At 35.8% G+C, this 26,636-nt stretch overlaps 1 protein-coding gene across 6 annotated transcripts in view; it reads right to left on the bottom strand.

The window, feature by feature from the left end:
• The window catches only part of Zhx1 (zinc fingers and homeoboxes 1), a 32,549-nt gene extending 6,461 nt beyond the window's left edge, over window positions 1-26,088 (bottom strand). For 2 of the 6 annotated variants that reach the window (XR_013343894.1, XR_013343893.1), the window contains exons 1-2: window positions 26,029-26,088; window positions 19,108-19,221 (exon numbers count right to left, since the gene is read on the bottom strand). Coding sequence is in view for 3 of the 6 variants with exons in the window: in XM_026407232.2 (XP_026263017.2) it covers window positions 7,082-9,703 (2,622 nt within the window). In the remaining 3 variants the exon portion in view is untranslated. Of the gene's footprint in view, window positions 1-3,773; window positions 3,868-7,078; window positions 9,929-19,107; window positions 19,222-26,028 lie in introns of those variants that run through there. The other 4 variants (XM_026407220.2, XM_026407232.2, XR_013343895.1 and 1 more) reach the window with 4 other exon arrangements.
• Window positions 26,089-26,636: the final 548 nt, after the last annotated feature.

Below are 26,636 nucleotides of genomic sequence, written 5' to 3'. Positions count from 1 at the left end.
TATCACATGCGAAAGAATGAAGCTGGACCCCCTACCTCATACCATATACAAAAACTAACTTGAAATGGATTGATGAACTAAATCTCAGCTAAATCCACAAAACACTTAGAAGTAAATATATGCGTTAATCTTCAAGACCTTGGATTTGGAAATAGCCTCTTAGATATGATACCAAAAGCATAAACAACAACAACAAAAAACATATATTGGACCTCAGCAAAATTAAAATTTTTGTGCACTGAAGGACATTATCAAGAAAGTGAAAATACAACCTATACAATAGATAAAATGCAACCAATTGTCATTATTCATAGTAATTCTGCCCTATAAAGGCCCAAATGCTCCTAGGGTCAGGGTCCTGGAAGCCTCTGGTCACAATATTTTCATCAATCAATATGTAATCTTGCTTTATGCATTTATGTTTATAGACGTTTTATTTCATATATACTATTGATTAATTAACATTGAACAGCATTATAACTCCTGCCTGAATGAAGCTTATCAAGTCATGCATTTTCTCCATAGGACAAACAATAGTCTTCTTGCCTTTAGCAATACTAGGCAACAATTTAGTACAAAACTTAAGGACTATTTTAAACAGTGAAATCACCAGCAAAAAGCACAAAAATATGGGAAACATAACACCAAATAGAAAGTTAAAAGGATGTTTCTTTACAATTTGAGAAACAAAAAGGCAGAGATTTCTTTGGTTGACCTCAGCTAGGATTGTGGGCATTTGGCCACAATCAAAATTTTTTCCATTCTGTACATGTGCAGGAATGACCAAGAAGGTACCATTTGTACTGATTTTAAGCTTACAAATAAATTTTAGTGAGTAGGAAAATTTGCATATGCTGAATCCATGAATAAGAAGATGGATTATATTTGCCAATCATGTATCCAATAAGGCTGTAACATATAGAATATAGAAAGCACTCCTATAACTCAACAACAAAGAGGCAACCCAAAACTGAGCAAAGGACTCTCAGAGACATTTCTCCACGAAGGATAATCAAATGGTCAGTAACTGCATGACAGACAGTATCCTTAGAGCAATGCAAATCAAAACCACAATGAGATACCACTTCACACTTACTGAGGTTACTATAAGTTTTTGTCCCCTCCTCTCCATCCCCCTATGTTTACTATACAATGTAATCATTTATTTAAACTGAAAATAAAAGGTGTGGGCAAGGATGCAGAGAAACTGGAATCTCTGAACACTGATGGTAAAATGTAAAATACAGAGATGCTGTGGAAAACATTTTGGCACTGTAGGAAAGAGTTTAGTAGTTCCTCCAAAAGTTAAGCAAAATTACCATAGGGCTAAAGAGTTCCACTCTTAGATATATATCCAAAAGAAATGAAAACAGGAATTCAGATACTTCTGTGCCAAAGTTCACTGAAGCATTATTTACAACAGCCAAAGGGTGGAAACAACCTCAGTGTCCATCAACAGAGTGTGGACAGCCAAAATATGTGTGCAAAATGTGTGTGTGTGTGTGTGTGTGTGTGTGTGTGAGAGAGAGAGAGAGAGAGAGAGAGAGAGAGAGAGAGAGAGAGAGAGAAATATAATTCAGCCAAAGAAAGGAACAAAGTTCTGGTATATGCTACAACTATGGATAACCTTGAAAACATTATGCTAAGGGAAATAAGCCAGACACAAAAGGACAAATATTGGACAATTACATTTATCTGAAATATAAAAAATAGGCAAATCCATGGAGACACATTACTTACTATAGTCTACTAAGACTACTTCTCAGAGGTTATAGGAGCCAGGGGGAATTAGGAGTTATTGCTTAATGGTTACAAGTTTCTGTTTAGGTTCATGAAAAAATATTGGAAATAGTGGTAATCGTTGTGCAACACTGTGAAGATAATTCAATGAAACTGAATTGTACACTTAAATGTGGGCATAATGGCAAATTTCATCCATATTTTTTTAAAAAACTGATGTTGTTAAAATGGAAAAAAAGTCACTGAAAACTACTAATCACTGCTAACTTTTATTTGTATTCAAGGACACAATCAACCAGGAGAGAAGAGTTCTTTTGCTCTGTCAAATAAATATATTTAAAAGCTAGCAAACATCAGAGCAGAATTTTATCAAGCCTATAAAAGAGATGGGAAATTTTTATTAATAGTTATTTACAACTATATACAGAGTTAACATATTGCAAGGGAAACATAATATAAATATATTCAAAGGCTTCATTTCCAATACTTAACATTTCAAATTTTGAAAACATTAAAATTACTATTGAACAAAACTCAGACCACATTAGCAATGGTTTAAAAAAGGGAGCAATTTAATCATAATACAGAGTGCTTTAAGAAGTTTTAAACGTGTAAAAGAAAAAAAACAGTTTAGTGCATTCAATTGTTACAGTCTTTACATTGCTTCTTTTTAAAAAATGTTAACAGTAGTATGAAAAAAGCCACCCACAAAGCCAGCTGTCTGAGTGAAGAAATCAGCTAAATTGCAGCATTTTGGAATTACTAATAAAGCTATAGTTAAAAAATAAACAGTTTATAAAAATGAAAGCAGCATGCATATTCAAGGCTTTTTCATAACATTTCCATTAGCTGACACATTTAACCAAGAGCTTAATATTTATTATTCATTAAATTAGATAAAATAAACTGGCCAAGCCCACTACATGTGATCATTCAGAAAAACATTTTAAAATTCAAAGCTAATTAAACTGAACATTTCTTCTATGAAGAAACCACATTTTGAAAAATGGTCCTATGATCACAAAATAAAGGGTCCTCAACATGAATGAACAGCACCGGTCTTTACAAAGTTTATAAATCAGTATGAACTTTCAGTCTCCTGGTATGATAAGAGTTAACAGTTAACATTCCCATGATTCATAAGTGAAAAGCTAACTCTTAACTCATTAGGATCAGTTCAGAATTTTTTCTCTAGTCAACGAAATTGTTACACAATGTAGAATTTCACTGAAAGATAATGAAAATTCTGATCTGACATCTGTATGAACATTTCTGATTCCCACATGATTGTAAGAAAACACTACATATATTTTACATGATTCTTTTTCACATTTTTTTGGTACAACATTTATTTTAGAGTTTCACCCTATTCAACTTCTTACCAGTTTCTTTTCCTTCTTCGGTATTATCTTCTATTTAATAAAAAGCAAATTGGCTTCTAATGAGAAAAGTAACAGAAATATTACAAGTAGAGATTATGGCATCCTTGAGTGTGTTTAATTAAAGATCCGATCATTAAGGGCCAGCGATACCACAAAACTTATTGTTTCAACATGTGTATAGAGGCTATTTTAATACTTGAAGTTGTATAAGCCCATATACAACTTTTAATCTTGGTGCAGGGCCTGATAAATAAGACACAAAATAAAACAGGTTTGGTTTTTCTGTTTTCCCATTCCTAACAATTTTTACTCTGTAAAATGTTTGGTCACTCAAAGCTATAAGCTTAATCACATATCAAAGAATACAGGCAATCCAGCCCTTCTTACCAGACACACAGTAGTAGTAAGCTGGACTAAATATGAGGACAAGCTCTAGTGGTCATTAAACTCCCTCAGAAAGTCCAAGATTCAGAATGTCTCTATCATATCAGAATAAAAATGTACTGTATTAAAATCTGAATTTTTACAAGTCGTTTTTTAATTAGTGTTCTATTTACATTGCAGAACTTCCACCAACTGCAGTAGTTTAACTTTGGCACAATATTAAGTTCCATTTCTTTTGGATATTGGATCCTGTTTTTTGAGAGCCCCAAAACATTTTCAGTGTCATCAAAGATTGGGCCCCTTCACAGTAAACCAGACATCTTGAGTTGAAGAACTGATTCTCCTTCAACATTTTAAGCAGCTATAAAAGAAAAACATAAAAAACTGAAACTTTAAGGAAAACCAAACTTTAATTTTTCGACTTTTAGATCAAAATGACTATTAACCATGAAAATACATCCTCTGTGCCCTAACACTGAGCTTACCACACACATATCATATAATGCACTATACCTTGTTTGTACCTCATATAGCTATATTCTTCATATGCCAGATTTGCTTATAGACATTTATCACCTCTCTCTAGTCATTTATAAAAATTATGAATAGGAAGTCTGTATATTATTATCAGTATCTATAACAAACAAGCTATGAAATCTAAAGACCTATATTTTTCTGTTTATATACAAAGTTGGCAGGTACAAATGTTATACATGTACTTCACTTTTTGCAAAAACTGTTTGAAAAAGTTTGAGTGACTTTTTTTTGGTAAATTGAACCATATTTAAATGCAATAAAACTGAGAGAGAGAGAGAGAGAGAGAGAGAGAGAGAGAGAGAGAGAGAGTGTGTGTGTGAGAGAGAGAGAGATACTGCAGAGTGAATCAAGAAACATTTTAGTATATCTGAACTATATCTCTTGCCCTTTTTAAAAAATATTCTTTTAGTTGTATATGGACACAATACCTTTATTTATTTATTTATTTTTATGTGGTGCTGAGGATCAAACCCAGTATGTCACACATGCTAGGCAAATGCTCCACCACTGAAATACTGAGCTACAATCCCAGCCCTTCAGCCATTTTTATCTTATTTTAAGACAGGGTTTTTGTTAAGATGCCCAGGCTGCCCTCAAATCTGGCTGTCTTCCAGCCTCAGTCTCCAGAGTAGCTAGGGTCACAGGCATGCAACACACAACTTTTTAAAGGAAACCTAGAGTGACTTCTCTTATAAATGAACAATTATTTTATTAAAATAATAACCCAAATTAAGGTTTTATAATTGTAGACTTTTGTGCATTTGAAAAGAAAGGCATTCTTCTATACATACCATAAAAGTGCACATAACAAAGTTGCAATACAAATTTTTTAAAACTAGCTTTATGTGAATTTTCTTACGATAATACCAGTGTGAATATATAAGAATTTTCCACACAAATTTAAAGTATGGTTAAAGTAAATCATACAGAAAAGTTCACATTATTTTTAGAAGATTATAACTCCCCAGAAAGTCGCTGCAGAGGCTGCAACAACAATTCACGGCAGCAACAAATTTGTTGATTTAATCTTGGCTGAGTGTGCATTCTTGTGTTTAGCAATAAAAAAAAGTGACTGTTAAAAATATTTTATGCATCTAGGTCAGAACAAACCCTGTCCTGAAGCTTTCCAACAGGAGGAAGTGGAGGGCTATACTTCAGGGCAAAGCTGTACAAAATTCTTGAGCTTCTAGTGACTTAAAATGTGCTCTCTAACCTGGAATGAGATTTGTACAGCTTTGTAAAAGCATCAATATTTTCAGTTCATCTGCTTTTCTGCCTTAAAAAATGTTAATGAAAATAAAACCTGATAAAAAATTGCTAAGAAATAAGGACAGTATCTTGCATATACTGAGGTCTCAAAAATAATTGCTAAAATAAATAAATGAGAGAGAAAATAGGGGAAAATTAAGGAAATTACGAGAGAGAGAGAGAAAGTAAGAGGGCATAAAAATAAAGCCTGGGTTAGGGATGTAAAAAGCTATGGAAACAGGCAAGCATGTTCATATATAAAATAATAATGACAGTCTATGTCTCATTTCCTCCTTTACTGTTTGAGAACACTGCAATGATTTCTGATAGGAGATGCTATTTGTACTACAGACAGATATTTCATGACAACTACAATATTTTCTGAAAACAATGTACTTTTATACTGGAACACTCCAAAACAGAATACAGAAAATAATAAATCCACGTTGCTGAATTGCAGAAGAAGTAAAACTTGAGGTCCTAACTCTGAATCAGGTAAATGATTTGTAATAAAAGCAAAATTTTAATTAATCTAATTGATAAAGAATAAATATTTAAAGAGCTGTCAAAATCTTTCAAATTTAATCCACATTTATTTGTACTCTTAAAGACTATAAAGATATATATTTTAATCAAACACAGTACTTGTGCTGGTAGATTTGTTTTATATCAAAAAGATAGTTTAAGTGACTGAGCTAATTTAATATCAAATATGTTATTTGCCTTTTGATCTCTAAAACAGAAATAATTTACATCACGGTTTTCAAAAACAGATGCCACCTAGGGAAACATAAAATTTATATAGGGTTGAGAATAGAACTTCGGCTTTTAATAGAAAAAGATACTGGAAGCTGGAGGTGGTGGCACATGCCTGTAATCCCAGCAACTCAGGAGGTTGAGGATCACAAGTTCGAGGGCAGCTTCAGCAAATTAGTAAAACTCTGTCTCAAAATAAAAAAAAAAAATTTAAAAAGGCTGGAGATATAGCTCAGTGGTAAAGTGCCCCTGGGTTCAATCCCTAGTACACACAGACAAAAAAGGTACTGAATGATTTTAATACAGAAAGCACCTTAAACTCTAGCTAAAAATCTACTAAATTTAGAAAGCAATATGATAAAAATCAGTTTTTACTTAGTTTCCTAAAACTGAGTAATCCTCACTCTTGTGGTAAGTCTTCCCTTTGGTATACTTCCCCCCTTCTTTTTAGTTTTAGTTTTTTAATTATTTCTTTGAATAGGCAAAAAGAAAAAAAAATGAGGTTTTAGTGAAGGAGGGTTGCAGGAGAAGCATTTTCCTTATTTTTACTGTGTGTGTGTGTGTGTGTGTGTGTGTGTGTGTGGATGAATCTCCTCTTCCCCTGGTCTGACAGAAAAGGTATCTTTCCTTGGAAAGAAACTTAAAAATATTTCATACAGAGGCTAGGGATGTGGCTCAAGTGGTAGTACACTCGCCTTGTATACTTGAGGCACTGGGTACGATCCTCAGCACCACATAAAAATAAATAAGTGGAATAAAGGCATGCTGTCCATCTACAACTAAAAAAATAAATATTATAAAAATATTTCATACAAAAATTAAAGCAACATTAAATTCTACATCATAATCATAATAATCAAACAACACATGTTAATCATCTACATTTTGACTCTATTAGTGGTACCTAGTCTTATTGGGGAAAAAGAAGTGTTTTGGAAAAAGAATTATCAAAAGTGAAGATGACTGATACAACAAGATGGTTGTTAGAAATGCAAGTGGCTGATGGAAAAACTACCAGGTTAAAAACTTACATTTCAGTCATCTGATTTAGAAAGCTTCCTCTTCACATGTCGTGGGGGTTCCCAAGTATCACTATCATCTGTTTCTTCTTCGTCTTCTTCCTGATCATCAATGACTTCCTCTTCCTCTTCATTTTCTTCAAATAATTCTATTCCTAACTCAGATCTTCTCTGTCTTTCTGCAAACCACTCTCTGACCTGCTCATAACCCATATGTGATCTGTTGACAAGTTCATCAAGGTCTTGCTCATTAAGAAACTTGTGCTTCAGGTAATAATCCTTCAGTATTGCAGTTCCAGTTTTAAATTTTATGAGTGATGGTGGCCTGTCCCAGTTGTTGATTCGTTTGCCTCCTCTAGGCCGTCCACGAGGTCTTCCTCGGCCCCGTCCTTTGGGTCTCCCTCTTCCTCTTTTCCTAAGGGATGACAGACCATTCATACTGCTCGAATTGGCGCTTTGATAGTAGTAGTACCATTTCAAGTTTCCATTCTTCCAAGCATAACGGGTGTCCCCAAACCAACTAACTATGTCTGTCCTAGCAAGCCCACTTTCTTCAGCCAACTTATCATACTCTTCTGGTGATGGCCACTGTGTTCTGACAAACGCACTTTTAAGCATGTGCAGTTGCTCAGGTGTCTTTTTACAAATCTTGCCTGTATTCCCGGATTTAGGTGGGGCAGATTCATCTCCAGGAGAAGTTTCTCCAGCTTCTTCTTTGGAACTACCTGCATTGCTTTCATCTACTTCTATTTTCTCTTCCTTTAAAGCTTTTGATTTCTTCTTCTCTGTAAACCATGCATCAATTTCCCTTCTAGTAAGTTTGGTTTGCGCTCTTAACCTATTCAATTCTTCCTCCGTAAGTACGGAGCTATTGAGAAAACTGGCCTGAAGAATACGAAGTTGCTCGGCAGTTTTCTCTTTAAACTTCTGGGGAGTAAAGTCAGGAAAAGGATTCCAGGATGGCTTATGCTGTGAAGTAATCACAGTTGGGGATTCAGTGGTTTCGTCACTGGAGTCTATAATGATAGTGGTAGCGGAATCATTGTTGAGATGTAAGCACTGATTACTCTTTGAATTTCTCTGGTTGTACCTTGTGTCACTAAACCATTTTTTAATCTCACCTTTTGTCAGGCCTGTTATTTTCATAAGTCTGATAATTTCAGAGTCATGGGGAAACTGATTTTTAAGGTAGCTAACTTTTAATTCTGCCAGTTGCTCCTTAGTCTTTTTTGCTCGAATGCCAAATGAATCAGGGTTTACCAGTGCAGTTTCATGTTTGACATTTTGAGAAGGGGGAACTGCTGCTGTTGCTGGCTTTGTTTCTGCAACAGGCGGAGCAGCAGGTCCCTGACTTTTCTGTACATTTGTTTGGTTTGGAACCCCTGCCACAGTCAAGGCTATAGGTGCTGTTACTGGCAAAGTGTTTGTTCCGGCTACTTGAGTGAGAACCAGACCCGGCTGACCAACTATTTGGCATGTCTGTAAAATAGATGGTAAACCATTACTCCCAGTGGAAATGTGTGTAGGAATGACAGTTATGGTCTGAGGTACAGTATGTACTGTCCCATTGAATTGCTTCCTTCTTGCCTCTTCTACTTCCTCGGGAGTCCAGCTAACACCATGTTTAAGACGTTGGGCTGAAAACCATATCTTGATCTGTTCCTCTGTATATTTTGCTTGAGCAGAAAGAACTGTAATTTCTGACATTGTTGGATAAGGGAATTTGTTGTAGGTGTTAAGTAAAAGGGGATTGTTATCCAACGCAGCGTTGTAGGTGGGAATGCTACTAACAGGGATTAAGACTTTGGGAATCAAGTTAGAGTTCTGCTGAGCAGACACTGCAGTTATCACCTGTGCTAGTCCAGGAAGAACAGCCGCGGGGGTCACTACTGTGCTGGCAGTATTGGGGTGCATTCTGTTTACAACAGAAGTACTTGTATTAGATTCTGAAGCTGAAGAATTTGCATTTTCCACATTTTCTTCACGGTCTGGCTTGATTTCATTCTCTTTCTCTTCAGGAACATCCTCAGCTGAGTTATGATGGACTGTGATCCGTTTGTTTTCTACTTTATTTTTCATCATTTTCATGATAGGAGTTTTACTGATAGAGATACCTGAAGAAGAAACTTCTATGGATTCTGCTTGCTCTGCATTCTCCTCTTTAACAAAACTACCATCAAAAGTCAGATCGTTTATTGTTTGCTCAAAGATTGTCTGGTTATTCCGTTTCACCATAGTCAACTTGAAATTCTCTTCTCCTGGGTGATATTTCAGATTATGTTCAGAAAGTGCATCATACCTTTTGGTAAGAAAGTTGCATTCAACACAAACATAGGATGAATTTAGCACTACATTGGGATGTTCTGAATCCACATGGAAAGTAAACATATTTAGATCTGGAGTTTGAAAAGTACAATATTTACATTCATAGCCACCTTCAACTTTTTTATTTTGCTGATTGTCAGAATCCACAGATTCATGAACTTCTTCATCACTTGAGATACTCTCTGCCCTGGTGTTTTCTATGGGCGTAAGTACAGGAGGACCTTCATCCAGATCTGATATTAACTCAAGGTCTGGATCCTGTTCACTGGCGAGGACCATGCAAGGTATTGTTGATTTTCTCCTGCTTGCCATGCTGATGTTACAGGGAAAATTTCAGTGGTGATTAAAAAGCATTGAAGCTTAAAACTGTTCAGGATTATTCATTTGAAAACAATGGCTTTTGGTTCTGCAAGTCCACTTTTGTGCTCAACAAGTCTCATTAGCAGCTTTTTCATGGTTCAATCAAGTAAAGAGCTTATTGTTGGCAGATAAAATACCGCTGAACTGCTGAAATTTTTGAAGCACAACTCCAATCACCTACATTAAAATAAATTTAAAATGAGTGACTATGATCTTTTAAGCAAATTAGTTATATTTCACTTATATTGCTGCATAGCTCAATTATAAAGATCTAGAATAAGGTAAGAATGAGGGAGAAAAAAAGTCCTCTAAAGATGAAAATAGATACCTCCAAGCCAACTCATTGAAAGTTATGTACTATACTTATCGTCAGATCCAAACTTTTTAATTTCAATTTTATAGCCATTTGAATCTTATAAGAGAATGAAGAGTGGCCCTGCTTTTGTAAACATGCTACTATCAGTGTAAAGTGACAATATCTTAACAAGGTATGGCTGGGGGTGTAGCTCAGTGGTAGAGTGCTTGCTTAGCTATGAAATTTGCTGGGTTCAATTCTCAGTGTGGCAAAAAACAAACCCAAAACTATAAAAAGCAATCACAGTTACTCAAAAATGATCACCATTACATCCATCAATTATGTCCTCTTTCTCCTACAGGTCTGTCTCATTAGCCCAAAAAGGAAGTTCACACATGGCAAAAAATGGTAAAGATGAATGATCAAAGTCTCATAAACAATTATTCTTAATCATTTTATAAAACGCTATCAGGATTTATTAAATATATCTAATCATCTAAATCTGCTAATATGGGTCCCCAATGCTGGAAGAATAAGTTTGAGCCCCATAAGGTACATAATTCCCTTCACTGTGGCCCCAACCTTGCTTTTCTCCCTCATCTCTGCCATCTTTCTTCTTCTTCCAATTTCCTTATGCTTTCCACACACCAGAAATGACTGCCATTCCAGGGACACTCAGTACACTTTCAGACCTTTGTCCATGCCATTCCTGATGTTAGGACACTTGTCTGTGTACCTGCTATGATGATCTCTCTGTACCATAGGTTACTTTTTTCTCTTGTGTTTTTTTTTCTAGTCTACAACTTACCATATAGCAGAGGCAACATTTCTGTTCCCACTCCCCATCTACATCTGTGGTCTTTATATTATATATAATGTATCCCATTCTTTTTTAAGTAACAGCTTTATTGCAATAAAACAAAGTCTCCAAAACTCTAGATTGAACAAACAAGCAAAGGAGCTTTTTTTTTTCCTTTTTTCACTCTGTGTTCAGTGCTCAGAAGAAGCCAACATGCTCTTTGCTAAGAGAGCTTGTAACAGCAGTTCTTTTTAAAAATATTTTTATTGGTGAATTATAATTATACATAATAGTAGTCTTCAGTGTGATTTATTCATACCTGCACACATCATAATTTGGTCTATTTCATCCCCTGTACTTCCCCTTTAAGCAAAGAACCTTTATATCTCAAACGCATTCCCGGATGAGCTATATTGGTTGATATCTCATTCATATTTGCATCTCTAGTGCACCCAAGAAGCCTGTACTCGAGTAGGTAATCACTAAATGTTTATTAATTTGAATTAATATGAATAGGAAAATAGTCCCGCAAAACTCAATGGAGCCTGAGGGCATCACCACAGAGAACAGAGGCTAAAACTCACAAGACTGAGTTTGAATATCAATAAAATATGAATTATACAGATTCATTTTAATAAATTTTGCAATCAAAATATTTCAAATAAAAATAAGATGCTAAATTAAGGTTTACATGTCTCTGAAATCTAAACCAAATGACAATGAATAAAATGAATAAGGGGTCTCCCATATTTGCCACTGTAATTTAGAATCTTTGCATTTACTAGCACCATCCTTATTACAGATGAAGTAAAGAGAAAAGAGTTTGCTAGATGAACATGATATCACATGCCTGTAATTCTAGCAACTGGGGAGGCTGAGGCAGGGGGATCACAAGTGTTTCAGCAACTTAGTGAAACACTTTCTCAGAATAAAACATTTAAAAAGGGGTGGGGATGTAGCTCAGTGGTATAGTGCCACCGGGTTAAAACCCCAATAGTAATAAAACAAAACAAAAAGTTTGCTTAAAAGATTATAAAGCGGGCTGGAGTTGCAGTTCAGTGGTTCGTCACATACATGAGGCACTGGGTTCATCTACAACTAAAAAAGAATTATCAAGCAAAGTCTGGCCCCTATGAGAAGATATACAGACTCAGTAAAGGGAGATACATTTTTAGGAGATAGCTGTGCAAAGAGAAAATGCCTTAACTTGAAGGTGGTAAGATCCCCCGCACTACAATTCCTCAAGTACAGACTACAGATCCATTTGCTAGATTCAAGCAGCAGATGGAAGAGCTGGACTAAATGTCCCTATTCCCTGATTTCCCAAATTACAAAACAAAAAGTGCTCAGCTTAGTAATACTAATAGTATTGACAGTCCAAACCCCTACTCTTAAAGTTGTCCTACTTTTTTTCCTACAAAATTCCTTTTAATTTCTAAAAGATTATAGGGAAATGTAAAACTATAACTAAATGTTATAAACTAAGATAATGTCATCTTCTAATCAAATAGAGGTCATCACTTTTTTTTTCTTTTAAGTATCAACATTTCTGTTAGATCAATATTTGAACAGGAAATTCCTAGGAATGTAGCTCTGTGGTAAAGGTAAGGCCCTGCATTCAATCCCCTACACACACATACGCACACCCACACACACATACACACACAAATAAATAAGAAAGAAAGGGAATTCCCCAAATAGCTCTAAATGGATAGAAGAATAATAAATGAGCATCATTCACAATGTGGATAACAAAGAAAAACTGTTGAAAGGCAGGAGAGTTAGCTGTCTTGACTCATTCTCCTGAAATTAGAGACAAACCATATTTATTTGGGGGAAGCTAACAGCCAGATAGAGGGTTTCTGGGCACTTGCCAGTTATACACACTTGTAACCCCAACAGCTCTGGAGGCTGAGGCAGGAGGATTGCAGTTTGAGGCCAGGCTCAGCAACTTAGTGTGGCCCTAAGCAACTTAGTGATACATCATCTTAAAATAAATAATAAAAAAGGGTTAGGGATGTAACTCAATGATAAAGTGCCTCTGGATTCAATCATCAGTGGCTCTCCATCCTCAAAAAAAAAAAAAAAGGAAGATGAATTTTTTCTAAAACAACCTATAAGTGATAGTTTAACAATTTGTTTTAAGCAAGGGAGACTTTAAAATAAAATACTATGAGAAACACCAGCTCCAGAGAACTCCAAAATATAGAAGAGTAGGTATCTGGTCAGAGAAGGTAGAGGCTGAACTATTCCCTGAGTCCTATGGATGCCACAACCCCATTTACATCTCCGAGGAGTTCCAAGATGTGTTTGAAAGACTGTCTTAAAAACTTAAATACTTTCAAGACACTATATAAATTCCAAAAATCCTTCTCACCCTGGCACTGCTAAAATTTTCAATGGAATTTTACAACTAATATACAGTAAACTGAATGTGCCTTCACTGGACAAGGCAGGCCAGGGCTTCAGGATAGAACAAAGTAGCCAGCAGAAATAAAAGACACAGAGGAAAAAGGGAGCAGCCCCAATCTCTTTATTCTTTTGGCTTTCCAGCTCTCAAGGTTAAGCATTTTATGTTTTATCTGGCATATAAACAGTAATATGCTACCAAATTATTACTTTTATTTCTCTTCATCCTAGTTCACTAGTTCAGATTGCTCAGTTGATAAAAATTTAAGCAGATATAAGTGAATTTTAAAAGCTTATTTTTTTTTGCTAAAGTCATGAAAAGCATAATATACTCATATTCTATATTATGATCTTGTAATAGATATCAAAAATTGTGCTTTTTCCTCTGAAAATACTGGTCTTGGCCATATAGTCAAGTTTTAAATAAAGTTACTTAAGAGATATTTTTAAAAAAAGACTTCAGTAATTGAAAAGCTGAACACCTGGGTGTTTCAGATTGCCTCAACATCTGGTTACTTCTATATCCAATACATAGACCCCCAAAATATTATTCTTTCCTCTTCTAAAACTTTTGCTCACCATGACCTACCTTCAAGTTCTCCATGACTGCTAACAAAACCAGAGTCAGAGTATTAGTTAACATGCTCCTAAAGGAAATACGATATTCTCTAAAGAGCTGCAAGATTTGGCCCAATGGCTTAATTCTGCATAATACACATAGTCTAAAAAAGACCAAAGAGGGAAAAAGGAATGTTCAGGGTTCTTGTTTTAAAGTCATAATTTTGGAGGAAATAAGGACCTTAGAACAATTAACCTGTTCTGTGGAAGAAGAAACCCGGCCGAAAGTAATTAATTCTTAGAGGGGCTAAACTACAGGGGCTAGGTTCCCTTCTGTAAGATATCTGGTAAAGCCACTCAGTTTCAACCTGAGACTCCTCACCTATGAAACCAAAATTCTTCATCAAATTCATTGAACAACGACTTGTTGAATGTCGACCATGTGCCAAGAGACTAGGGAGACACTGATGATCAAGACAGACTGCTCTATCAGGTATTAATTAGCAAGGGAGCAAGAAAGATAGGCAGCCAACAATTAGAATAACTATGACCAAAGCAATGAGAGAAACAAGTAGCACAGTGCAGGATGCTTCTAGAAAGAGAAGAGAAGGTTTCCCTGGGGAAAACAGGAATAGTGGTATCTTGCCCAGAGGCTGTACAAATAAGAATACTTCCTTCACCCATTCTGATACAGAATATGTGTTATCAGAATTAATGTTATCTTCCAGTCTTTGAAAAATTCTTTTGAGAGAATAAAAATACCATCTATTAAGTATTATACACTTTACCACCTTATTTTTTAAAGTAAATTAATCAGCTGACAAGACATACAAATTGAATGAAAAAGCAGAAGAAAAAATATAGAGTAAGAATTGCTATGATGTTGTTCCAATTAATCTCTCTTTTTCATTAATGTGCAATGGGGCCAGGACAGGAAAACTGTCATACAGAAATCACTATTAGCTGACAGGCATCTCATCCTCTAGTTGAAGGTCAACTCAAAACAGGGCTCAAAATCAATTTGGGGGACCTTGCACTATTCACCTGTAAAAAAGGGGTTAGAGGTCAGTTGCACAACTGAGTAGTTAGGTGATTTTGCAATTAAAACACAATAAAAATATCATATAAATTCATCCAGCACTGTAAATACAATTACTCATAAAAACTATTTTTAGTTAACCTTTCCTTGGAGAAATACATTTAAAAATTTTTTAATTAAAACAATTGTTATACAATTGATTTTGTTATTATTTAAAATGCTAACTAAAAGGTGAAAAAATATTTACCTAAAATTTTTCAAATTGGAACAAATTTTTTGTATTAATTATAATAACTGGGAGGAAATATGTACATGGACAAAGATTTGATGAGCAAAATTTTATAGACAGTGAGATTTTTATATGAGTTTATAGATGGGATTTTTACGTGTGACATTTACACGGTTTCTTTAATATTGTTATAACTCTGCTTTATTATAAAATACAACAAAAACAGTTACAAGTCCTTAAAATTGCAAATAGACTAAAATATTCCTATGGTCATTTGCCTCAAGCTGGAAACAAAGTTTCCTTTCTATTTTTAAGGCCAAAACCATGTGTTCTATAAAGGTTTTTCCACCAGGAGCAGGCATGTCTCGGTATATATAGCCTTCAGGTATATTCCAGGAATTTTTTTGGAGGGGCCAGGTATATTCCAGGTATTTTTTGGAGGGGCTGCTCCACATTCCAAGGAATCAAGCTGGTTCTAAGAACCCTCAAAATCATCCATATTCTCTAGGGTATAAACCTGGCCAAGCCAATTTCTAGGGATCCATCTGCATCCTGGCTCCTCTCCTGAGAGGAGAATGCTCCTCCATTAACTCATGATTCTGATATAATCAAAATAATCACAACAAAGTTTCTCTACAGAAAAGGACTTAATGAAAGCAAAATTTATTCATAATACTATAAAAATTCTGGCAATTCTTATACAAGTTATTTTATGGTCAGAGGAATGTCTGCTTAGCTTTCCATTATATCCCTAGGGCCCAACAAAGTGCATATTAGGGCTCCAATAATATCTGCTGAAAAAAAACTTGAAAAAAAATATACATATACATCCTGTGTATTATAATATGCATTTTATTTCATTAAACACTTATTTATAAAGGAATTAAATACAACCATGTTTGCTTTACAGATTATTTGTGATGGTAAAATCCTTACAGATAAAAAATTACCTTAGTCATTACAATATTAAAATACCCTGTGATCTAAAGCATTCAATTCACTAAAGTAGTGAACATGCTACAAACTCCAGTGACATTCAATAAACATTTGCTAACATCTAAAATTTGCTTGTAAGAAATCAGTTTTATGTATGAACAGTATATATCTAAGAGTGAAACAAGGTAGATAAAAACATTCAAAGAATTATTCCTACAGGAAAATCAGGAAAAAAGGATATAGATCTTAAAAAGACAGTAAATACAAATTCATATTTAGAATCGCTACTTCTCTGTCCCATGAGAAAACTATATTTTAATGGTGTTCTATGATCTTTTTTAAAATTAAAAAGTAAGGTATCAATATAATACAGTACCAAAAAAAGCTAATAGATGGTTTTAAATTCTACTTAGTACTAAAAAATGTATAATTAAGTAGCTATAACTGCACTGAATTTGTTAGCTTCTCTTTCTTTCTTTCTTGACTGTCTTGTACTTTAAATTAAATGATTAATGGATAACGTCATGTTGGCCTAGTTAGTCACAAAAGCATGTTATTTTAGTTAAGATTTTAAGTGAACGAAAACAAACTTTGTTTTCTACACCAATTCTTGATCAAATAAGAAAATTTTAGAAGGCACTACAGTTTTTAAGGTTTGTGTTAATTCTGATCTAGCATCAACTAAACAGTTTACAAACCAAAAATACACACATTGAGAATTCTTAGGAATCTGCATTCATATATATTCCCTGAGAATTCTTAGGCTTTGTATTCAATTTAGTTTCAATTCTCTCAGAGTTCTGTTTAGCCAGCTGAAAATACTTATTATCACATGTTTGTATTCAAACTAAAAGTTAACAATCTACCAAAATCATAGAATGCCTGAAATAAAGTAGGAACAAAGAATAATGTGGTCAAATTAAAATAAAGGGTATCCACTGTGTTTAGAGAGAGAGAGAGAAATAAGGTAGACTTTCCAAACTTAAGACATTCACATTTAAAATCTGACATATTTAAAAATCATAGTTAAGTTCTTTTAAATATTAAATCTTGAGACAAATCTTGAGAAAACTGTTAAAAATGGACAAGACAATAACAAATCAAGTATTAAAGTGAATTTGGAAAAATAAAAATACTTAAAATTTCTTTTTTAAATGTAGTGAATATAGACTGGACTGAATATAATAAAAGTGAAAGCATCTAAAAAACTGTGGTTAAAGATAATCTAATTTCAGAGGATCCTTTTATTAATGCTAATTAATGCTGAAGGGTAAAGAAACTATCTTCTTTGTTTTTTGCTGCGAGGGTGGGGTGGGGGGGATCAGGGATTGAACTCAGGGGTGCTCAACCACTGAATGACATCCCCAGCCCTTTTTTGTATTTTATTTAGAGACAGGGTCTCACTGAGTTGCTTAGCACCTCACTGTTAATGAAGCTGGCTTTGAACTCAGAATCCTCTGGCTTCTGGGTTTTGCCTCTGGGTTTATAGGCCTTCAGCAGGCACCCAGCCCTATTTGTTTTTGTCCACCTAAGAAATAATACTAAAGATTAAAAGAAGAAACTAAGATCTACAGATTTCTCCTAGTGGGGCTGGGGATGTAGCTCAGTTGGTAGAGTACATGCCTACCATGCAAAGGCCCCAGTACCACACACACACACACAAAAGCAGATTTCTCTTGGCAATCTCTGATCCCAGGTTTTAGGAGCAGAGAAAAATTTTGAGAGGTTCTAGGACATTAACATCCTAATTTTCTTAGCCCCGCTGTAATGTAGGTAGGCACATAATTCACTGAGCGATATGTAAACTAGCACTACTGTAAAATTTTCTAGCTGATTAATAGTTTGTGACTATTACAAAAGTAATTTTCTTTGAAAAGAAATTTCTCTACTTTTCTGAAGGAGGTGGTACATCTTTCATAGCCAGTCTAACACAAGAATGCCATTCTTAGTTCCAAGAGAGATTTTCTATGAGACCATTCTTGTCCATTATAGTCCCTATTTATGAAACAAAGCAACTATTACACACTTCACTGAGGATATATTCATTCAATTTTTAAAAACACTTTGAAAGAAAGTAATGATTAGTATTGGTAGTATCAATTTGTATGACCTTTATAATTTTTTTAAATATAAACGATCATCACATTAATGTTGTTGAATCTTTCCTAATACTTTAGACTCATTTAAATAACAATTATACTAAAATATAAATATTTCAAACACATGGTATGTAATCTAAATAGTATGTGAAAAATATACTATTTATTTAAAATATACAAGTATGTATTTTTTAAAAATTTATTTAAAATATAAAAGTATGTATTTGCCTATACTTACAGTCAAGCATTTAAATATTGGTATGATTAATAAAAATATTTGTGAGTATCATAATTTTCATAACTATCATGAACTATTTCTAATAGCCTATACATTAAAAATATATTTTTAGAAATTGTTCTTGTAGCTGGGCACAGTGGGATTTGGGAGACTTAGGAGGATCTCAAATTCGAGGCCAGCCTCAGCAACTTAATGAGACCCTCAGCAACTTATTAAGACTGTCTCAAAATAAAAAATTAAAAGGGTTAGGGATGTAGCTCAGCGGCAAAACACCCCTTGGTTAGATCCTTAGTATCCCACTCCACCCCCCAAATATGTTCTTGTAAGTCTTGAATCCTTTTTTGGATAGAAAGAAAAAACTAGTAAAATTTCTAGATCAATTTCCCCACACTAAAGGTACTGTCCCTGTGATTTTATTTGTCTTATTTACTTCTGTTATCACAGTACCTGGAATGGTGTCTGATGCTCTGCTGATTTTGGCAAATATTAATTGAAAAATCAATTATAAATAAACCACATAAGATTTATTAAGAAGTGTGATACTGTTTCCTTTGAAATTAGTCAATTAAAAGTAGATAAATTTAAAGTAGTCAATTTAAAGTAGTTAAAGTTTAAAAGCACATATTTTTAAAAAGTATTAAGCATAAGTTTTTTAAGAAGAGCTTTTACAACATTAGTCAAATAAAGTATCATGGAATATAAAGTGAGTACATTGGCATCTTAGCTTTACATCCCCAAACAGTTAAACACATACTTGCCATAGCTTCCTCAGCATCATGTTCTTTGAAACGGAAGGGTAACCCTTCAAATTAGGTGTGTAGCTCAGGCCATCATTACCAACAGGTCCAAAGTACTTATCAGTCTTCTCCTATAAAAAAAAATATCCTTTTATTATTCAAAACATGATCCTAGTCTTAGGAAATTTTACAGTTCATGCTATGACTTTTTAAAAATAAATGCAATTTTTTTTTTTGGTATGTGGTACTAGGGATTGAACACAGAGGTGCTTTACCACTGAACTACATTCCCAGTCCTTTTTGTTTTTTATTTTGAGACAAGGTCTCAATAAGTTGCAGAGGCTGCCCTCAAACTTGCAATCCTCTGGCCTCAGTCTCCTGAGGTGTGCACCACTGTGTGCAGCTAAAAATAAATGCAATTTTGAAAAAAAACTGAAAATTTTTAAAATTATCTAAATGCCAACTCAAATATTGATAGAAAACACAAAATTCATAACTACACATTAACAGTTTTACTTATATAGAACAGCCAAGTAGCAGACTAGTTCATTAACATTTCAAAATGTGAATAGATACAGTCTTTAATGTAAAAATAAGGATGTCAAAATTGGGAATTCTTTAAAATTAGTACATAAAGGTTATGAAAGACAACTTAGCTAAGGAAAGAATTGGGAGTAGGTATATATATGTTTGTGTTTGCACATACACCTAAGTTAGGATATCTGCATCCTAAATATGTATTAACTGAAATGAAAGAAATATTAATGCTGGCCACACCAACCAACAAAGACTTGAATATATTAATGCTATTCTACCCTAACCATAAGTCTGACAAAATGGCTAGAGTTTAACCATTTAGTTTTTATTAGAAAGCTACCATCAAATGGTACTATAATTACTGTGTTGTAACACTGGTACTGAATAATAAAAAAAAACTGAAAATCTTTCTCTGAAAATTCAGATTAATATACAAAAAAAGGTTTTGTATAGTACCCAGAGTAGTTAAACCAATCAGGAAATTTTAATAAAAACTATAATTGCCTCTCCTATGAGAATAACAATAAATAGTGCTTTTGAAGGTGAAAGAATTTTTATTGTTCTTGAAGCACAGATACTCCATATATCACAGTAAATGGATAGTAAGGAAAATGATTTTCCTAAAATAGCTTATTTTTTAATATTTATTTTTTAGTCATAGTTGGACACAATACCTTTATTTATTTATTTACTTATTTTATGTGGTGCTGAGGATTGAACCCAGGGCTTCGCACGTGTTAGGCAAGCGCTCTACCGCTGAGCCACAACCCCATCCCAAATAGCTTATCTTTTGATTCCTACTAACATTATACAAGTTTATGAAGAATCCTATTAAGTAAAGAAATAACAAATATACAAAAACTTTGTCTAGTAAAATACTTTTGAATTAATGTTTAAGCTAAATAAGTACATTATTTTTATGAAAAGCAAGAGCATTTTCCTGCTGGGCCCAGTGGAGCATCTTGTTATCTCTCTAGCCTGGGATTCTACAATTTCATTTCCTGCTATCTCCTTATTCAGCCACTCCTTAGCTATCCATCTATACAGGATGTGGACTAGAAAAGAAGATAGGAAACAGCTGCCAAAGAGGAGAGGTTATTTTCCGAAATGAATTATTAATACTGTAGGATATTAGTAACCTATTTCAATCCATTCTTAAATCACACAGAAAAAGCAAGATGTTTTGTGGACCCAAAGTCTCTTAAGAAGAGCTACCAAGACATATAAAGGTGCAAGGCAACCAGAGAATGAATGCGCTCGCTCTTTGATACTTCTGAATTAAATCCTATTACTTTAGAATATTTCTACTTCAAAATATTTTTTAAATTATAGCATGAGTAGATTTCAAAAATTAAGGAATCATCTCAACCATATATCTTATATTTATATATATCTTATAGTTGCTTAGGCTGACCTCTAACTTGTGATCCTCCTATTTCAACCTCTCAAATTGCTGAGATTATAGGCATGTGCTACCATGCCTCAGCAAGCAAACACAAAAAGCTGATCTGGCAGTAGATAGATTAAAAAAAAAAAAAGTGCCTGGGCTCTGGAACAGACTGGGTTCAAATATCAGCACTGTCACTAGCTGTGCAGCTCTAGAAAAGTGACTTAGCCTATCTGTGCCTCAAGCCTCTCATTTATAAAATGGGGCAAATAATAGTTTATTTATTTATTTTATGTGGTGCTGAGGATTGAACCCAGGGCTTCGCCCGTGTTAGGCAAGCGCTCTACTGCTGAGCCACAACCCCAGCCCAAATAGCTTTATTTAGTTAATAAAGCTTTGTGAGGATTGAAAGAAATAACACATGTAAAGTTTTTAGAATATTTCCTGGTACTTAGTAAGAACAAAAACAAGTGTTAGATTTTTCTGATTTTATTTAAGGTTTTAACTTCAAGTTACATAACAAAGGAATTCTTTGTTTAAAATTTGCCAAGTGTTGACAAACTGTAAAATATTTTAAAATCTGAGTAAATATCAACCAATACATTTTGTTTTCCATTTCATACCTTTGAGCATCTTAAATAATTCTGGAACAAGTTAGCTTTAACAGGTAGACATTAATCAATGATAATTTAATATCTTCTCTCTCCCCACTCTCTCTCTCTTTCACACACACACACACACACACACACACACACACACACATACCTCAGTTTCAAAATGAACAATTTTGAACCATTTTAACAGGTATTTCTTAAAACAAATCTCTGATATAAATAATCTTATAGTAATGAAGAGAAATTGTTCTTTTCTCATCAACCCTCATACTCCCAAGCCCATGCCCAGTGAAGTTCTAACAAACTTCTACTTGGCTGTAAAAGGGAGGACACCGGAATAGAAGAAAAACATAATTCTAAATGAAGTGCTCAGAAACATCAAACCTCCCATTTCTTTTCATTTCTCACAACAAATAGAAACGGGAAAGATCTCTAGGAAAGAGAAAATTGAAATCACCAAAATGTAATGACAGATATTTTACTCAAAATGATAAATGCATATGATATGGCTATGACAATATTTTAATTTTGGTAGATAAAAATTTTTTAAATCTAAAAACTTCATAAAAATCCTGCATTAAAAATGACTTATTAAGTTAGGCATGGTAGCACATGCCTTTAATCCCAGCAATATGAGAGGTTAAAGCAGGAGGATAACAAGTTCGAGATCAGCCTCAGCAACTTAGTGAGCCCTTGTCTCAAAAAATAAAAAGAACTGAGGATGTAATTTCAGTGGTAGAGTACCCCTAGGTTTGATCATCAATATTGCCCCCCGAAAAAGATTTATTCAGTTGACTCCCTTAAATAAATTTTATTCTGAAATTGCTTATGTATGCTTTTCCAAAGTTTATCATTGTATTTGTGTAGGCCAAAGATAAATATGCATCGATTATATAGCTTTATGTGTGTGTGCATATCTTTGTGCTTCTTAAATTCATTATGGAGGGCTGGGGATATAGCTCAATTGGTAGAGTGCTTACCTCACAGGCATAAGGACCTGGGTTCAATCCCCAGCACCCAAAATAAAAAATTTAAAAATACTGCTTATATAAAATGCCAAGATTAAGTATCTTTTAAGACCAAAAGCTGGTAAAAAAAATTTACTTTTAAAATAAATTGTATAAAATGCATATCTCCAAAATGTTAACTCAAATTAATATCCTGACTAGTAATCTAAATCACCAACTTCATTATGCAAATATGGTTACTCACAACTATAGATATATCAGAGCAACAAAGATCCAATAATACATTTCAGTGATATTACAGAAACACTGGCTGTTATTCAAAGGGTAATAATCAGTTTTCTAAAATAAATTTAAATTACTTTTGACATATATAGTATAATTTAAAAGAATTTTGTTACAAAATTTAGACTTCAAGTTAAATATGCTTGCCATAATATAAATGAATAAACAGATGTCTTAAAAATAGGCAATATGGGCTATTACTATGAGCAGTACCATAGTTAATTCTAGACAGCTCTCTGAATGATTGAATTGACTATACTAGATTAAAAACTTGCTTAGGTATTTAACTTTCAATACTGTTAAAATTAAAATAATGGTCTTTTGAGCCCAAATCCATAATGCTGCAACATAAATAAAAAGGTTACTTTTCAACTACATTTGTGATCAATTTCATTATTTTAAAAGCACTTTAAATATTAAGCCAGAATTTATGGCAAGCTAAGTCCCAATATCACATTTTATGCTCAATGTAAGAAAGAAAATATATAATATATCATACCTTTTCAATTTACTGTGAAATATAAAAAGGAGAAACTATCAAGATTTACCACCACACATATGCTATTAATTTCATTAATAACTGTAAAATATTATTCATGTTTATTGAAAAAAAGAACTTACAAGGACCATTAAAGGTAAAATCACTGCTACCTCATTCATGACCTACCCTCCAAATTTAGTGAAATAATAAGCTCAGCTATAAGGGGAATAAATCTACTAACGAGCATCTACCACACAGGCACATTTATGTTTTCAGCCTTAGCATATTTTCAAACCATCTGGCGTCAATGCCTCTCTGGTTCACCCAGCCTAATCTGTTCAGAATTGAATATAAAACTAGAGTTACATGCACTTTGGGGAAACCAAAGAACAGCACACATGTATACTAATGTTCCAAATGTGAAGCTCAGAACTAGTTTATACTGTATCTTTAAAACATTTCCATTAAAGACATTAAAGCTCTTTTGAAAATGCAAGAATGGCTCAAGAAATCTGTATGAATCATAACTCTATCATCAGCTACCCAAGTCTTACTTTAATTTTTTTCTCATTTTAATTACAACTGTTAAATAAATCATGTGAAGACATACTTCTATAAAAAATCATCAATGCAATCATTTTTATATTGAAAGGATTCAAGGTTAGACATTTTATTTGCTTAAAATTAGTCTGCATAACCCTAAAATGCTTAGAGGAAGGAGAGAAAAACTAAAAGGAAAAAAATATCATGAAAGCCTTTCTTTTTCTGACCTGTTACTGCTGTATTGTCGTTGGCAGCATTCTCAATTCTTTTGCTTAAGATCAGGAGTCACAATTGCTACTTTAGAAATTAAAATAATCTATGAATATACTAGTGCCAATATCCCCGTTAAAAACAACTTTTTAATTTTCACTACAAGCTTAAAAAGAAATGACTTTTTTAATATATATGTTTTTATGACTTTATTTTATTTATTCTTTTTTTATGTGGTGCTGGGTATCGAATCCAATGCCTCACCCGTCCTAGGCAAGTGCTCTGCCACTGGGTGCTCTGCCACTGAGCTAAAGCCCCAGCCCCAAAAACAAATGAGTTTTTGAGGGCAATTTTTTCAGAAACAAAGATAATTCATGTAGCACCATATAACAAAACTAAAAGCTTTTAGACATAGACAGAAATAATGACCAACATCAACAAATGTAAAGGTACACTTACACACACACACACACACACACACACACACACAAACAAACTCCAGTCCAAAACAGTCACTATTCCTGGGGGGGGGGGGGGGGCTGCTTCATCCTAACTGTGAACTACTGTACATTTCATCTTGTGATTTTCCTTTTTTTTTTCTATAATATTACCCTCCAAGAGAATTTATCAAGTTACATTAAACCTCAACTTAATCACATCACAAGTTCCCTATCAGCCTTTTTAACATTTTTCTCTGAACGTGAAGCTCTTCTCATCTGTCTTTTTAGAAAGCTGGGCTGATGACAGAAACGTGCTGTGGAATTTCTGCTCTACCCAACCTCTTCCCTGCATTCCTATCCTACCGTCCCGTTCTCGCTTCCTAATTCCCCTGCCCTGGGTCTCGCTGATGCCTTCCCAAAGGCTTGATCGCTCGCTAAACTAAGCTAAACATATCAAACGGAATCTTTTCGTTCTCCGGGCTTTTTGCTCTTTCCTTACCGCTGTCCACGGAGGGAAGAAGAGGGGGAAACATCCTGAAACAAAGAATTTCAAGTCCCCTTGGACCTTTGGTGTAAATACATGGGGAAAGGGCATCTGCCAGACTCTACTTTCCGGCTACTAGACGCAGTTCCTCTAATTTCCCCTTCCCAGTCTTCAGATCCCCCTCACGAAATCACCAGGTCGTTCCCTTTAGGCCTCAAAGATTGAGAGACTCCTCTGGGTCTGCCCCCCATCCCCTCATACGCGGGCTGATAGGGATAGATGGCATTTCCATGCTCTTTAATTAACTTATCTCCTAAATCTCAGGGCTTCCTCAAAATGGTAATATAGTTGTTAAGGACTCAGCTCCGAGTCCTTTCCGAAGTGGGGGCGCGGCCTGGCCCCGAAATGGGTGCCCAGCCTTCCTTCCAAGGGTCTCCTGGGGATCCCACCCCAAAGCCAGTGCGCTCAGTTCCAGCAGGAGAATCTCTTTACTTTCAGGGAAGCTAAGTCCCCACGAGGTAGCCACACGTCCCCGAGGGCAGCACTCCTGAAACCCCCACCCCAGGACCCGCAAAACTGCCAGCGTCCTCGAGCAGGCGGACCCAATCCCCACTCTCCTCAACAACCCCAAGTTGTTCAGACCTCTCCCAAGCAAGGGGCTGGGATTTTTCCTTCCCAGCGCCCCCGCCCCCAAGCTCCTTCCACGCTGCAGAAATCCCGAGCGCGAAGGAGCTGTGGGTCTGTCCCTCTGCCGCAGCTCCCCAGCCGCAGGGCAGGCCAGGTCCCTCCTCCTCAGACGCCCCGCGTCGGGGCCGCCCCGCCACCAGCTGCCTCGGGCGGGCTCAGCCCCGAGTCTCTGCCCCGGGGCTGCCCTCCTCCGGCCGGCCCCCGCGCCGCTCCTCTTTGCCTGCGGGCCGCGGGCTCGGCGCTCCCTTCCCACTCGCAGACCCGGGCTTCAGGGCCCGCGTCGCGGAGCCGGCTCGCGCAGCTACCTGCAGGGGCCGCCGCGCCTCTCAGAGCCCCACCGCCGCCATCTTGCATTTCAAACCGGCTGCACTTTTCAGGGAGTCAACTCTGACCTGTGAACCCTAAACCCGGAACCACTCCGCGGTCCCGCACAGGGGCCTCAGAGCTCGGCGGCCAAGCAGAGAGCGGGGACCCGGGGTAGGGGTGCCAGGAGAGACGCGCGCCCCAGCGGCTAGCCGGGGCGGAGGGGAGGGGAGTGAGCTGGCCGAGGCGGGGCCCTCCGTGCACCCCAACCCCGCGCTGAGCCAGGCTGCCCACGCCTGGACCCTGCGGCTCCCTTGGGATCCGACCCCGGCCACTCTCCAGCATAGAAGAGTCGCTGGAGGTAGGGAACTGCCCCGCCCCCCTGTCAACATAAGCCCCGCCTTCCCCGCTTTCAAAGCGGCCCCGCCCCTTGCCCGCGCTAGCTCCGCCCGCTATCGTCAGAAGCCGGTGCCCTCTCGGGCCAGAAGGCAGCCCTGCCTTCGGGGCGCTCCGCCCTCCTACGGCGATGGTCAGGCCATGAGAGGTGGGCACGCTGTCTTCCTCTGAAATGCCGCTGTCACTGCAAACACCATGTCCTGGTGGTCGGAAT

Source organism: Urocitellus parryii, chromosome 7 (assembly GCF_045843805.1).
Source record: "Urocitellus parryii isolate mUroPar1 chromosome 7, mUroPar1.hap1, whole genome shotgun sequence".
NCBI classification, from domain to species: Eukaryota; Metazoa; Chordata; class Mammalia; order Rodentia; family Sciuridae; genus Urocitellus; species Urocitellus parryii.
This window is presented reverse-complemented; position numbering and strand designations above follow the sequence as displayed.